At 43.7% G+C, this 16,340-nt stretch overlaps 2 protein-coding genes across 36 annotated transcripts in view; one reads left to right on the plus strand and one right to left on the minus strand.

Moving 5' to 3' along the window:
- The window catches only part of RBBP5 (RB binding protein 5, histone lysine methyltransferase complex subunit), a 174,567-nt gene that overhangs the window by 113,565 nt on the left and 44,662 nt on the right, over positions 1–16,340 (plus strand). The gene's annotated exons all lie outside the window — the stretch shown is intronic.
- The window catches only part of NFASC (neurofascin), a 187,600-nt gene that overhangs the window by 7,476 nt on the left and 163,784 nt on the right, over positions 1–16,340 (minus strand). For 17 of the 32 annotated variants that reach the window (XM_073319968.1, XM_073319973.1, XM_073319969.1 and 14 more), the window contains 3 exons: positions 15,141–15,296; positions 8,082–8,213; positions 6,406–6,472 (listed from right to left, as the gene is read on the minus strand). In XM_073319968.1, the coding sequence (XP_073176069.1) occupies positions 6,406–6,472; positions 8,082–8,213; positions 15,141–15,296 (355 nt within the window). Of the gene's footprint in view, positions 1–6,405; positions 6,473–8,081; positions 8,214–12,751; positions 12,867–15,140; positions 15,297–16,340 lie in introns of those variants that run through there. The other 15 variants (XM_073319995.1, XM_073319990.1, XM_073319989.1 and 12 more) reach the window with 3 other exon arrangements.

Genomic DNA, 16,340 nt, shown 5'->3' on the forward strand with positions numbered 1-16,340 from the left:
GTGTGGTCGGTCTCTGTCTAGCTAAAATGTAGGAAAAATTTGGAATGGTCCAAAGTTGCTTTTGCTGAGTCATCAATCTAAAAAAAGATCCAGCATTTAAAAGAAAAATGAGGAATTTTCTGTAGCTTTCCTACATTCGGTCAGTACCTCATTGAAAGCAGCATTTATGCTATGCTTAGGGTATTGTGCTCTCAATGGAAACAACGCACCTTCCTTACTTGTAGCAAATAAGCTCAAAGACCTGAGGGCTCTTTTGTAATGTTCTACAGCCATCAAAGCAACAACTGAGTGATAAATGGTTGCTCTGCAGGTACAGCGTTGGGCAAAGCTTGGGTCACAACGCAACTCATTTCAATACAGAGATGGGAAATAAACCATTGAGGGCTATTTTCACTTTTCCTTTCCATTCCTGCCCCGGAGAATTTAGATTCAGATTGTAGCATTTGACAGTCAACTTCCTCCTCCTATGAAGACATTGGGAGCTGCCATTTGGCCCACAGAGCTTAGCGCTGCTTAGCAATGGGAATGACCTATTAGGTCATGTAATCTATCCTATGCCATGTAAGTGATAGTTTCAGTGCCCCGTAATGTAGGAGGGATTCGGTGTCCCACAGAGCATTTTGCCGCTCTCAATCGTATTACCTTGTAACAGCACTTTGTAAATCCAGTAGCATAACAAAAGCAATGCTTGCGGCCTTGTGTTAATTGGCATCACACTAAGAATTAACATGGTAGCTTTACAAGCAGCTTCTTTGTTAAGAATTTAAATCTGCAAGCAGTGCCACCCTTTAGAAAGCCCAATAACATAAGCAGAGAGTGGCAATAACCAGAACAGTTGATCTGAAATCTCCTTTCCCAAGGTTTGGGGTGGGGTCAGATAAAATGGGATCTGGATCAAAAGTTTTTCTCAGGTGGAGTTTGCAGGGCCAGATGCCAGGGCAAGGAAGTTTTCCAAACTCACCCCCTCTGGCTTTGCCTCTCTCTTGGTTCTATTGTGTCCTGTTAGTGCATTAGGAACGTGATGTGTAGAGTTGTCAGCACGTTGATGCAACTTAATCCCATTAAAATGGCCTTTCATGGTTTTGGATGTGTGGATTAGAAAATAAGAGCACCCAGTTCAGCACCGTTTGGGAAGCGTTATCATGAGTGACGTGGGTCAGAGAGAGAGAGGTGGGATTTCTAGGATCCTGTTCAATATGTATAACTGACTGATTGTTTTGGCCTAATATCTTTTTGCTTGTGGTTTTGTTGTCTTCACTCCCTCAGCTCCTCCGCATAGTGCATAGACTGAGTGCCTCTTGTGGTCAGTACATCAGAGGTGCATCATGCAAGCAGCTGACTTGAGGATTCTTAATTCATCTCCCTCAGAACCTGATCCCACAACCCTGGCCCACATGAGTAGTCCTTAATTGTGCAATTGGTCCCACTGAAGCTAGCTGGATTTTTTGCATGAATAAGGATTAGTCACATAAATGTAGGTTGCAGATTGGGCCCTTAGAATCTAACTGGTTCTGATAGGTGCTCCCAACTCATTGAATGTTTTTCAGGAGGAATGCAACTTGCTGGACATGAAGTGCCCAAAATCTTGGTGTGAGGGAGATGACTGTTGTTTAATATGTTAGGTGGAGGGGCAAAGGGTAAGGTGTATTTCAGCTATGAAAGAAACAAACGGCTCAAAGAAAAAGCTAAAATGTGCCGGACTTCTGGCAGCACACGGGTCCTACCTTTCAAGAGACCTTCATGGTCCATGTGGATAGACAAGGTGGAAAGGAGAAGAAAGAATGGGAATAAAACAGAGAGAAGCAGAAAGAGCCGGATCAGAGAGAGAGATGATGAGGTATGCATTTAACGCTGCGTTCCTCGCTGAAACACCGCTGCGTTCCTCGAGGGGCAATTGCCTCGTTATACCAAATGGAATTGGTGTTACATTCCCAGCTGGCTGAACCTCACTGGCTCCCCCTCAAAAGTTAATACCCAATAAAGGAAAGTACCAGGCGGTCAGAAAACAGATTATTTGCAGATGTGCTACAGGGTGTGCCTGTCCTGGGAGCCAACTGGATGGCCTGCAGTCACTGCTGTCAGTGGCAGCATCTAAAATAAGCTGCCTGAGGCTTAGTCGAGTGGCTCTCCCATTTTTTTGCCCCCTTTCATCTCTCTGGTTTTTCAGTTGAATGTCGTGCTGGTGAAAGGTGATGCACTGACGACCCTGGAACCTGAAGGTGACCCACGCTGGTCCAGGGACCGCAGGCTCCTCCCAGAAAGGCCCAGTGGGACCTCCTCTAGGGATAAGAGGACAGTTCTATCTTATGGCCCATTCTGTTCCTGGTCTCTGCTGTAGACTGGCTGCAGTGGACGGGCTGGCACTACTTGTGATATCAACACCTTGTTGCTGGGAACTGAAATGAGACCTACTGAACTCTTTACACGTAGGTCACTGAACAGCTGGCAGAGAGCATCACGTCTTTCAGTCAGTCAATCTGAGCTGGAAGTGAACTGGAGCCCTACAGGTGAAAGGCTCCGGCTCCCTGAGCTCTCCAGCCAACTTCCCCCTTCACAGCGCTAAGTTCCATTTGAATCATTTGGTAGAATGAGGCATGGGCACTGGCACTGAACGTTGTCCAAAGATAATGGTCTCCCACTTTGAAAACAGGCTCCTTAGCTCAGCCTCTGCACAGGGTGACCATTGCTCTTTCAGCGGACTCGAGAGATGCGACAGTATCTCGTAATTACAGGCTGCGGAGATTTGAAAGCAGCATGCACAGGCCATTACGGATGAGCGCACATCAGACATGCTTATGTGGCGGTGTGGAGGGAAACCAAAAAACTCCCGTCAGCAAAAATTCTGTCCTCCTCTTAAACTCTATTTGTTACCTTCCTTCAGCCTAACATCACAACCATTCTGAATCTTAATCAGCCAACCAGACTTCATACCAATTCTTCGGGTTTACCTTCCTCTCTGTTGGCTTAAGGGAGGCCTTGTTTCCCCCACCCTTCTCTGTAACCTTGGGACATTGTGGTCTGATTCTCTGGAAGAGAATCCAGCTAGAAGATAGTATTGTCATGTCTGGTTCTGCACTGCATGGTTGTGCTAGTAATGATACTTCAGACACTTCCAAGATGCCTGTGATTTGAGCACCACAGAACTTTACACCAGTGCTAATCTAAAGCCAGATTCTGATGCTCGTATACTGAGTGGAACCTTCTTCCACAAGCTGACATAACGCAGGCCAGGCCTACGCTAAAAAGTTAGGTCGACCCAACTATGTCACTTGGGGTGTGAAAAATCCACACCCTTGAGTGACGGAGTTAAGCTGACCTAACCCCAGGTGTAGATGGTGCTAGGTCAAAGGAAGAATTCTTCTGTAGACCTACCCACTGCAAACTGAGGAGGATTAGCTACAGCGATGGGAGAGCCCCTCCCGTTGCTGGAGTGAGTTTTTACACTGAAGTGCTCCAGCAGCGTTTGTAATGAAGACAGAGCCAAAGTCACTACTCGCTCTGGGGTAGAATCTGCCCCAGTTAAACTCCTTGATAGTGCCAAGAGGTAGATGACCGCTAGGATACACTATAAGGAGACAGCCTCCACTGAGGTAGCAAAAAACTCCCCAAATCAACCAACCGACTATGCTGTTTTTTTATATATATATATAAATTGCATCTAAGTTGTCTGTCATTTCCCTCCCTCTGACCTCTGCCTTTCGATGACAAGCTCTTCAGAACAGGGGCTGTCCTTTAGCATTTGGAAAGCACCCAGCATGTAATGGGGGCTACCACATATTAGCAATAAAGAGGCATTTCCGATCCCTTCCCATTGTCCTGACAAATGTCCTGCTGCCTGGACGGTGCTTGGGCAGTAAATGGAACCCTACAAAACTGTTCCTGTTGTGGTAGGATGGCAGCCAAGCTAAGGGCTGGGTTTTCCTCTTCCATCTGCTGGTGGTGATCACATTTTAAATAGCCACAGTGTCTTATAGTCAATAGTGCTTCATAAATGCTTTATATATACCCCTTGGGGGTGGAAATAAGGGAAAATTTTGGCCTCAGGTTCCAGGGCAAACCCCTGCTCTTTATATAAAGTGCCATAGGGTGCCTGTCCACGCAGAAAAAAACGGAGCTCGAGTTGTTAAGGTCTTGGCTGAAAGAACCACAAGCTGGAATTGAATTTGCCATTATTTGAATCAGTAGCTCTTTCCTGAGTCTTCAGATATTTCAAACCTGCAGCTCATACCGCTAAGCAGTTCCAAAAGGAAGCGACCTATAAGGGCATGTGCCAGGTCACTGAGTGACTACTTAGATTAAAGTGACCGAGACCCAACAGTGAGATGTACAGCTATAAACGTTATGGATCGTGTCTGCACTCCACAGGGTTTCAGCAACACTGATGAAATTCCCAAAGTCCGTCCCATGTGTACTGGGCCCAGGGTGAAACCTGAAATGGACCTGCTAGGGGCTGGTCGCTCTTTTATTGTTCTCAAGTCCTGGTCAGGGATATCCTCGGACTTGTACACAGTGCATGGAAAATAAGTTACAGTCATTAATGTAAATTGCAATGAACTTTCGTAAGCTATTCTGTCAAGGTGAGCTTGCCCTTATCACAATAACTATTTCCCACCAGCAGAACAGCCTCTCAGAGTGAATAAATTCACTCTGGCTGCCTGCAGGCTAATAAACCATATTGTGTTCCAGTCCTGCTGTGTCCCACTGAGCCAGCTGGGCTGGCTTCTTAGCACTGGCAGAAGGTGATAAACAAAGCAAGTCCCTTCCATGTGATTATCTTGTCAGAACCTCACCACTGGGTGCTTGACGGACGGCTTGGCGTCAGAGTGCAGGCATGCACAGAGCAGGCTGCTCTTGCAAAATGAACATTCAGCTATTGGGGGCACAGACTGTGGCTGAAGCGACAGAAGACAGCCTAAGCAACCAGTTGGTACAAACTGACGTTCCAATGGCGTAGCATGAGAGTGCTAAATCCACAGCTCAAACATGCAAGGGATTGAGAGTGTGGAGGAGTTTCTATTTGTCTGACTCTCCAATGTGTTAGCTTTTCAGTTTTTGCTGGGGGTTTATTTGCATCCTGTATCTTTGCATATGCCATGCAGAAAATGAAACAGCTCTGGTCACATGGCATCCTCTTGAGAAAAACAGCCACAACTGGAACATAATTACTGTAGCAACTTGCTACTAAATGACACAAACATGATTGTCCAGAAGGATCCAGTTATTTTGCCTTTTATTCATATAGCTGTCTGGGGCGCTACGGTCCTGTGCAGCTTGATACCAAAGCATCGTAACTTGCTCTGCATTTTAAATAAGTCCTTCCCATCTTTGGTATTTCAGTTTATCATCTAGTAATGCTGGGAATATTGAGCAATAGCACAGAGCTTAATCTAAAAACTCATTAAATCAGGGGAAAGATTCCCATTGAGGGCAGTGGGCTTTGGATCAAACTTCTATGGAAAGGTTCACGGCAGTTACTTAAGTAAAACAAAATCATAATGTAAAAACAAGCTACAGACACTCGAAGGAGCAAGGATGCTGTAAATCCCAGTTACTAATACTCTAAAAGGCAAGAAAATTAAAGAGCTGGCAATTTTACCCCTTTTCTTTCTGTGGAAGCAATGAGGAAACCAATGTGGAGCTGTGAAGACAAAACCACACGCAGCCACAGAAACTCACTTAGCCCCTTGTTAAAGTATTGTAGTGGCTGGATGGAGACATGGCTGTTGTTCTTTCAAGGATGCCATTGAGTTTGAGAGGGGCTGATAAGATGTGGGGTAGGTCACAGCTCTTGGAGCAGTGTCTGTTAGGCAGTGAAAGGCATATTTCAATGGAGTTTGTTGGGATCCTCTAGGGTAAGGTCTGGCATCTGATTCCATACAGGTCCCCCTGTATGTATGATGGAGTTCTTACAGGCTCTGAGGGCTTATTTGAACAGCTTTGGGACATCTCTTTTCTCGATAGCGCACTAACGCTAAGAAAAAGACTGAGCAACAGAGTGTCAAGTGGCTGTAATAGCCTTGCACTGTCTCAGGATCTTTGGCTCTTGGTGTGTTACTGTGTGTGTCTGAGGCCAGTTTCCTCCCAAGGGGAACGATCTTGTCCCCAGTGATTGTTGTCAGAGCATTCTCTGCCTCAAGAACGCAGAGGGTGGAGAAAGAAGGAAACCTTTTTAGAACATTCTAGTTTGGTTACTTTTCTGGATATTTAGGCAGGAATGTCTCCTTTTGCAGAGATCTTGCAGAGTGGGAGACAGGAGGAAAAGGAAGGTGAAAAGTAATTCATGAGAGTGCAGTGCCTTGGTGATAGTTATGTGGGGCGGGGGAGAACAGAAGGGGTGAGACTGGAGTCGGGCAGGTGGTGGGATGGAAGTGGCTTACTGAACACACATGCCAAGTAGAGACATACCTGTAGTCAAATGACGGATCATCTACTTTGTGGTCTTCATGATCTAGGACTTCAACTTTTTCACGCACTGTGATAAGCACACCAACAAGCAAAAGTTAAGTTAAATATGGGAGATTTTAAAAAGCTAGCTGCATAGTTTCAAGGACCTCCTTCTTTCGAGGGTGTGTGTTGTGTTTGTGTTTGTTTTTTGTTTTTTGCTAAGGAATGTGGATGAGGAGAATACAAAGCGAGGACGGTAAATGACATGGAAACTGAGTGAGACAATGCTCTTACACATCTGATCAAGAGCCCTTGGCAAATGTACTGGGAAAGTCATTATAAATCATTTCATGTTTTTAATCTCCAAAAGAGCTGTCATTCTATTGGGATGGGTTTATTTAGAAATTAAAGAATAACTCTGTAGGGGTCAGTGGAGAGAAGTATCACACAATCCCAGCCAGGAAGGGACCCCTGGATTCACCTGGGTCTACCGTGGGTTCTATTAAAATCTTGCACTGCAGTATCTACCTTGCCACTGGTATTGGCGGTTATTTCCTGCGTTAGGGGCGCCTGATTCGCCACTGCTACTCTGGCACAACTCCCTTGATTTTGCAGATGTAAAAGTGGAGTGTAACAAAGGTGAATTAGACCCAGAATGAGGAATGTTGCAAATACCGTGAAAGATTTTATCGGGAGTGGGACGCCACAGGAGTTTAAGGATGCCAATTGTATCCGTTTCTTTATCAAGCCTTAAGCGTGGGTTTAAAGTGGTACATGAGATACAGTTATTATGCTCGTGGTTTTAATTCTTTCTAATGAGGCTCCAGTGGTGAATAGATGAAGCAATTTAAAGAGTCAACATTTGCCAGCTGTTGCCATACAGTAAACAGATACATCCCATTCTAAGTATAGTGGAAGTAATGATCTGATAATATTACTGTGGGGCAGCTGTTGGCAAATGCTGACTATTGTACTTCATGCACAGTAGCCTTTCATCTGAGCAGCTCAGTGTGCCCTGCATTAGCCCCAGGGTTCAGTATTATTCTCTTCCCTGGAAGGAATTATCTGCATTGGGATCAGAACACAGGCCATTATTAATACTGCAATTTGACCTCACGTCTGTCTCTCTTATCTCCTGTGAAGCAACTGCAGGATATTTGCCCTGTATCTTACTTGGGACCCAATCCTGCAAGCTTTCTGGCTGCAGGGCTGTGTTGACTGGAATAGGAGTCCTACATACGGAGGGGCTTGCAGAATCGGGTACTGAGCGTTACCACAATGCTTGGATACCAAGGCGTAGGAACTCAAATGGCTATAGAGGGGGCATCGTTGGGTGAATTCTCCTAAGTCCGGTCTCTGCCTTGGGAAAATTTCAGTGAGATGTTTGCAGGAAGAGATCCTTTTGCAGAGAGAGAGAGAGAGAAGTCTATTTGTTGAGCAGATGTCAGGTCACTCTTAAGAGCAATGAACTATGCAGCCTTTCTCCCGCATAGCAAGCATAGCACAGAGCGCTCACTTCACCTTTAATTAACTGAAATTCTTTCTGGTGCCACTAATTTTCATACCAGGGAGGAATAAAAACACTTTGACTCAGAAGTGTGTAGCGGAGATCAGTAAAGCTGACTTAGCTCCAGAAAGCGTAGGGGTTTCTTTAAACTCAACAGCGTGAATAAGATCGTGCTGGATATTGCTCTTACCTGGATATTTCCCGCCTCTGCTTCTCTTAATGAAGCACACTATCAACAAAATCAGAACCAGAAGCGCAATGGCACACATCAGCCCAATAAACCAGCCCTGGGTTGCAATGTCCACGTGGTTCTTGGTATAAGCTGGTAAGAGGAATGTCAAGAAAACAAGTTAAAAATGACAGAATCTAACAGCAGAGAGAATTAAAAACACTGAGCCAATTGGCTAGGAAAACCCAGTTCACCAGTTCACAAATGATCCATCTCTACAACCACGTTTCTGCATTGTGTGTGTGTGTATGTATGTATTGATCAGTTTGGTATCTGAGATTACATGGGAATATGGGCTGTGTTTTTTATGTTTTTTTTTTTTTAAACGCTTTGTCAGCTCAAAATTCTGGCCAGAGCTGTGCATGGCAGAGGATCACAACCAACATAAATAAAATAGATTTAGTACAGACTAATGAAGGGTGTATAAAAAATGAAGGCAAAAGAAGCTGGGTAACAGATTTGATCATCCATTTACAGTGATGGGAAGTAAGCAGAAAGCTATATTTCAGGCAGCCTTCATAAATGGGGTGTGAAATTCATCCAAGAAGCATCTAAAAGCCTTTATTTTCCTGGCAGGCAGTTAGAACAAAAGCACCAAATATAGAAAGTTCCCTGACTCTGCTGTGCTCTGTGCATGCAGTGGCAGAGTTGGGGAGAACCTCTCAGGGAATAGCCCCAGGTCAACATTTGGAATAGTGGCTCCAGCACTGGTTCTTAAGCTAGGACAAGCCAGAGTTTCCATTAATCAGGCTACCCTTACTTTTAACTCTTGCTTAGAAGGCAGCTCTGGTGTAGCTCCACCACTTTTGCTCGCTCTGGGCAATGCCGGAGTATAGACCAGGACCTAGGTGGTACAACCTATCTTGTTTGATAAAGTGTCAAATTCCCTGCCGGCCCGGGTTGAAAAGAGCCATCCCCGCTGATGTGAGGAAACGTGACCAACCCGAGGTGACCAGGCTTTGCCACAACAGGTGCTGAACTCGGTTGACCCTGTCCACCCCAGTGGGGAGGTTAGGGAGCTATATCTGGCACCCGAGAATTTTCCTAGGCAGATTTCCTAGTGGAGATCCCTGATGGCAGATCCTTGATGAGCAACCCTTGGATTCCAAGAAGAGGAGACTTGGCCCTAGAGCCCTGAAAGATGATATGTCTCCTTGCTGGAGGGGGCTCTCTATTACACAGCTTATTTCATACGACAAGGCCATCCATCAGAATTTAATATTAAGCAAGTAAAAGTATCCCAACACTTAACTCCAGTCCCTGAGCTGCCTTCTACAACATGCTGGCAATGGTTATTTGCAGCTCCTAAACACAGTAGGACAAACAAAGCTCTAGCCTATAAATAGCAACTCTCTGCTATTTTCTGGCTCTCCTAATTGACATGCACCTGGTATTCAACAAAACAGAGCAGAGAATAACCTTCAGTGCATTAGCGGGCTAAATGTAACCAGACTGCAGTGTAAATATAGATATTCATGGCAAGAGAGATGGGGGACTGCCAGGGTCTGACTCCAATGGGTTCAAAAGTCTGAGCCAGAATTTGCTAGGTTCATTCTGACAGGACTAAGATAGCGAACGCCTACTGTTAATTCTCTTGTGATAAAGAAAACAACCTCAACTAGATTGGTTTTGTTTTTTGTTCATCTGACATTGGCTATGAGGAACCAGTACCAGAATCCTTAATATGCTACATTTGTTAAATATCACCTAGTTAGGTAAACAATATCAAATTCTAATGTGAACAAGGGCTCAGAGCCAGTCAACCACCCAGCTTATCTAGTGCTCAGTACCATCTTCCATAGGCACAGATAGTTGTAAGCAGTGAAACACACTCATACAGTTAGATCCTTAATCAACCCTACTTTGGACCAACCTTCACACAGTTACACTCGGTGCAATGACACTTTTGCTCATGTGGGCCCCATCCTGCAATTTTTTACTCTGGCCAAAATTCCATCAAGGACTGCAGAATCAGATGCCATGGCTTTCAAGTCAGGAGGGGTGGGAAGGATATTTTCCCTTTGGGTATTTCCACTTGAATGCATGCAATTGAAAGTAAGGTGAATGGGAACTGTGTGCATGCGGTGACAAACCACATCTAATGTCCTTATTCAGAATGTCAGCAGCAAATAATGCCTGAGAACTTTGAATTTACCCACATTTTAGAATCACCCAATTCTTTCATGACAAGTGGTCACGGAGGACTGGATCTGCCAAATAGTGCTGATGTTATACCAGCTACTTTAGATGAAGATAGAGAATATGAATGACATGGGGAAAAGCATGTTTTGTTGGGAAGCTCTCTTAGGATGATCCCTGATTAGGTTCTGCAAGCCTTGCTTGCATCAGTGTTCCAGTTGAAGTCCATGGGACTACTCATATGAGCAAAAGCCACAGAATCATACTTTAATTTCATTTCATCTTAATACATTCCCCAAACTGATCATTTTTGGATTGTGCTCAAACATGGTAACATGATGTTTTTAGAGATACTATACAAAGTAACACCATATAAATACACTCTGAAACCTACACATAAAAGCCTATCTAAAAGAGGCATGGTATACTGGTCAACACCGTCAAAAATGGGTTTAATTTTAAACATTCCAGAGCCAGGGCGTTCCATACCTTTAAACACAACTTTAGGATATTTCATATCTTTTTTTTTTTTTTTTTTGCCATGACAATTCATGCTTTCCCTAAAAATTGAACCCTGATCAAATTGAAACCCTGATGTTAGTGCGTGGATGTTTATAGCTAAACTGCTACAAAGATTAGGATTGTTCAAGGGGGAAAAAGAAAAAAGGAGTTTTTATTAATGAAAATGGAGTTAGAACCTTGCACGGTGAATTGGCATAGCTCTATTACTGATTTATGCCAGCTGAGGATCTGACCTAAGAGTTTTAGGAGGAGATTTTCAATGCACAAAAGGGAGTCAGGCCAGCTGTATCCTAGGAACTTTTGCTGATATGGTAGTGTTGGTTGAGCGGGCTGCTTTTTTAAAAAAAAAAACATTATTATACTGCCAAAACCCTAGTGTAGAGACACTTATAGCTGATTTCATTTGGCAAACCGGTATAAGATCTACCGGAAATAGCACTTTACCAGTGGAAGCTGCATCTTCACTAGGAGGGTTTGCTGGTATAGCTCTACTGGCAAACCTTCTGTAGCATAGGTGTCCAGTTTTCATTGACTTTCAATGGGAGTCAGCTGCCAACTTAAACATTTCCCCCTTTAACACTGTCAGCTGGTATTCTGTGCCTGCCCCTTTTCTACTAAAGGACCCACTCTCTGGGAGCTGAACCCTCTTTAAAGATGCAAGTTTTTATAATGAAAGGGGTGAGATAATTTAATGGAGTTGAGAATTGGATTAGAGTAACAATGTTCGTGGTGGAGGTGGGGGAAGTAAAATTATACTGGAGAGCTTTGAAATGAAAGGAAATTGTATTAGCAATGCTAACAGGATGGGATTTCTACAGGGAAACAATTCTGAGAAATGGAGTGGTTCTTAACTGAAAGCAAAAACCGCCTGAAAGAAAAGCATCATGCCACTGTGGAATGAGGCCAGATTTGCCACAGCAGGGAGTGTTTTAAACAGAGGGTCTTTCACTAGGATAGTGGAACTGGGCTGCTGTCAAAGTAGGCTGATAATTGCCATCCCTACCCCCCAAAAAATCACGATGCCAAAATTACACCTACAGCAAACCTATATTTAGTGTAAACAGAGTGACTGATCACAGCTTTTGGAAAAAAAGGGAATAGATGGGTGGCTGTAATTTGACAGGATGTTTTGATCTGCCTTTATGCATGGCCAGCAATTTAGCTAAATAAAAGAAAGAAGCCGTGTAATCCAAGAAGCATCAATTTGAAACACCGTTGCACTAACTTTGGATTTCCTGAATTAATTATAAACTGAGATTCAAAACATGCTTTGACTAAAAATGACAAGCTTATGAACTGACAGCGAAATCGGTCATAAACCACTGACCAGGCGATTAGCAAAACTCACGTGCCATTTCTCTGAAGGCTGAATCTTGGACTGGGTTTAAAGAGGTAACTGTGCTTCATGTTGTAGGTGGTCTTTACAGTCGGCTTCACTGTACTGTTGCTTGTATGACAGCTAATTTGCTCCAAAAGTTTGCATGTGGGGTTAACTGTGGGTAGGATTTTCAAAGCTGCCCAGAACCAAAAAACCAGTTCCCATTAAAATCAACAGGGATTGAGCATCCAAACCCTTTAGGTGATCTTGAAAATCTCAGCCTATAATTATACTCTATGAAAAATACTATGTTTATTGTATGGCAATGAGCCCTCATGTTGTACTAACAGTACTGTAAGCTACCGTATTTGATCATTTTTGTAAACAACGGTGTGTGTTCATACGTACGCATACATATGTATATAGAGAGATATAAAATACTGCGCACAGAAAGACATGCAGCAAAAATATGTATCCAGTGCTAGTTTGATTTTTATACACTGTTGGTTTCTAGGTACCAATGTAACTGGTACGTTTTGAGAAAATTGCATCCTCCTTCCCACGTTTTTAAGGGGTGAAAAAAGGAAACCCCCCCTTCTTTTTAAATCAAGCTACATTTGTAGTTAAGCATCACTTACAACTGGAAAGCACTGTTCTGATTAACCAAAAGCTCAATAACGTCGGCAGAGAAGTCAGAGTGCAGTATACTGCAGCCGCGGTGCAGGTGGGCTATTTCAATTTGAATGCAGATAAATAAGCAGCAACCTCTAGAATAGATATTTGCAAAACATAACCAAAAAAAATGGACAGTGCTTTCTTGTCATAAAACATTAATGATGGCACATGATGGGGCAGTGGACTCTCAACCCTCACGTCAGTAGCATCCAGCCTGGATAAAAATGAAACTGCAGCATGCATGCATGCATAAACGATTGATAGCTTTGTGGATCCCATGGTGATAGGGCTAGGGTAGTCATCTGGACTTTATCAGAGGAATAAAGATGGTGACTCCTCAAATTTTAATGCCAATATAATAAGCAGCCCTTCAAATATAGAAAGTGTGGATTTTGGAATAACAAAAATAAAGGTATAGTGCATATCAAAATCAAGCAAACTACTTGCTTTTTGGATTCCCTCAACCTTGATTTCCCTTGTGGTTCCTATGCATGAGAGCCCCGCAAGAAGGGGTACAGAGGCAGGCGGGTAAAGAGATATGTCTGTCTAAAATGGGCAACGTACAGCTATTCACAAAGAAGAAAATAGGAACATCTTATAGAAACAGTGAGAGGGGCAAAGGAGATAGAGCTGGGATCTGGATTAGGTTTGGGATTCAGAATTAGAGACAAAATCAAGGCTAACGTGTGGCAACCAGAGGTGTTCTGGAAATCTTCCAGGCCACATCTGAACTGGAAAATAGCCTCCTTTCAGTTTTGGATCCAAACAAAACCTGAAACTGTAGGGGCAAACTCAGATTTAGGGACTTGAAGCCAAAATGCTCAAAATTAGAAGGTTTTTTGGATTTGAGGTTCCAGTTCTAAAAGTATAGCCACAAAAATGGCCCTAGCTAGGAACACCCGTACTCCGTACATCACGTAATGTAAAGTAGCATAGAAATAGGAAAAACCCAAGTCAAACTAACCCTTCTCCCCCCAAGGCTGTCCTTAAAGGATTCTTTACAAAGATGGTGATAAGAGAAACATTGTGGTGTGGGTTTCACCATTTTTCACAGGATAATAGTGGTTAGAGATGAAAGAGGCAGATCAGACTGAGTCAGTTCCCAGGCAAGGTCAGGCTGTTCTTCCATGGTACCGTATACTTGCTAGAATTTTATCAGAGTTGTGCATTGTTATACAAAGACACTGCACGAATATTAGCATTTTCCATCTGTCGTGTTAGCATCTTATGGTATAAGGATAACTCAATATAGTTAAGGACGCCAACACTTTGAACTTCACAAATAAGGTACAGAAAGGCCAAATTCTCCTCCGCATCTCCATCTGGAGCACTGCATGATGCAAGTGCAAACAGAATTTGTTTCAGGGTTTCCTACTTAAAGAGAGATTGTGGAGCACTATATTTTGCTTTCAAGGTCCTACATAAAGGTTGGTTATTGTTTGTTTTTCAAATAAACATTTAGGGCCAAATTTCAGCAGGCATCACAGACATAGCTCCCTGCCACAAAATCCATGGCTGACCGTGTTATCCCTATTATGGTTCTACCAAAACTCATGGAATGATAACACAGAGGTTTTAAATAAACAAGGCCTGATCCAACAACCATGGAAGTCAATAAGCATCTTTCCATTGGCTTCAGTGGGCTCTGTAGCAAGCCTATAATTAGCATCTATAAAATGCAGTCAGGTGATAATCCTGGAAAAATTGCTCATGCAATTACACATGTTGTTCCTGGAGTACTATACCTGCCTTCTTATGCATCTGTAAAGTCCTATGCACATACCCCTCTGTGACCCCCTCTGTGGGCCTTCTACAAACATTACATTCCCCTGGCATTATTCCTCATCCGTATCTTGTCATGAATGTATGAACACCCATTCCTGCAATAACCCAGGTATAAAGACACAGACGCTTTGCTGTGCCAGAACAACCGCCACCACCACAAGAAGCAGCACACAAGTGAAAGTGCAAACACAAAGCCTGCAGTAACCAGCAGCATCCTTTGCAGGAGTCTGTCTTAATGTTTTAAGCATAGCTGCGTGACAAGCGCATGGTCTCTACCCTTATTGTAGGATTCCTTGTTTGAAATGGAGCTTGTTACATTATTGGCTGCACCAGGGATTTTGGTTTTCATAACGTGCAGTTGAGACAATGTTAGCTGACTGGGGGAATTTTATTGCTTCTTGAGCCAGCGCTATAATAAGGGCAGAGAGGGCACAATGTCAGTGGAGTGAATGAAATTTGCTCCATGCATGGTCATGGCCAAACCTCCCCAGCAAGAAGATACAGCACACAAGTGGTAAAGCTCAGGATGGGATGAAATGTCTTGGAAAGGTGTCGCACAGCGGGGCTGGAACCCGTCTCACCTGAGCTTGTCGTAAAGGTTATATAAGAGGTTTTGCTGGGGCTAGACCATTTGGGAAAAACCCACAACTGGTACGTCATCCCGGGGGTAAGGTCAGCCAGCTGCACGGAGGAAGGGGTCTGAGCTTTAACAGGGATAGATCTCACTGTATTGTTACCTGAGAAACAGAAACCTCACATCAAAACCAGGCAGCAGGAAGCTCAGACATATTAGTGTCGACTGCATTATGCTACACCTCTCTGTTGAGCAGAAATAATATAATTTGATGGACCGGGATCATAACATTTTAATGTCCTCAGTGTCTGTGATTACTGCCCATTTGGGAATATCGAAAATGCAATGATACAGGTAAATGACAGTGCTTTAATAGCACCCCCATTTGTTGCATTGAAAATGGCTTTGTAACCACCCAGGAGACCTCTCTCTATTGTTAGAACCCGGGGGAGCTCTTTTGCTAAACAGTCTTTAGGTTTGGGTGTCTGGGGGAATCAAAGCAGTGTGTTCACAGAGGAGGGGTCTGGAATTTGTCTACTCCCGCTGATCAGATAAAGTCAGTCTGTTGACTTACAGGGCAGGGGTTAGAGCTGTCTCTCAAGCCTTTGAGAAGAAGGGGTTGATAGCAGAATCTGCACACGAGTTTTCTTTGCAGGACAGAAATCTACATCTACTGGTGTTGGTTAATGAATCGCTGATGGTTGTAAGCATTTTGAAAGACTGACTCGATGTGCATGATTGTGTCCCTGCTAGTGGTAGGCCCACATAGAGCCTCTTGCAAGTTGGGAAGCTGCTCCTTCAGCTCAAATGGGCAGGGTCTTGTGCTGCTGATAGTCCATAGGTTCATGTGTAACAAACCCAATTCCGGCCATACACGAGGACTGAACCTGGGACCATGTGTGGGGCATATTTTATACCTTTAAATAAAATCTGCAGCACTCAGCAGAGAAAAGGGTATATTTTAGCTGGGGGCTTATAGAAAATTATACAGGACAACCTGTATCGCAAATGGGTAAATGCCTAATGCTGTGGTGGTCTAGCAGGGGAAGGGGAATGCTACATGGCAGCTCAGCACTAATGTCCAATTTAAATTGAGGCAGGAGTTATGGAAAAGCCTGTTGGCTGCATGGTGAATACCCCACTGTAGCCTTGGCTTGAAACATCATAGGGTGCAGACAATTTAAATGGGTAGGTGAGACTGTGTTAC

This window comes from Lepidochelys kempii, chromosome 21 (assembly GCF_965140265.1).
Source record: "Lepidochelys kempii isolate rLepKem1 chromosome 21, rLepKem1.hap2, whole genome shotgun sequence".
NCBI classification, from domain to species: domain Eukaryota; kingdom Metazoa; phylum Chordata; order Testudines; family Cheloniidae; genus Lepidochelys; species Lepidochelys kempii.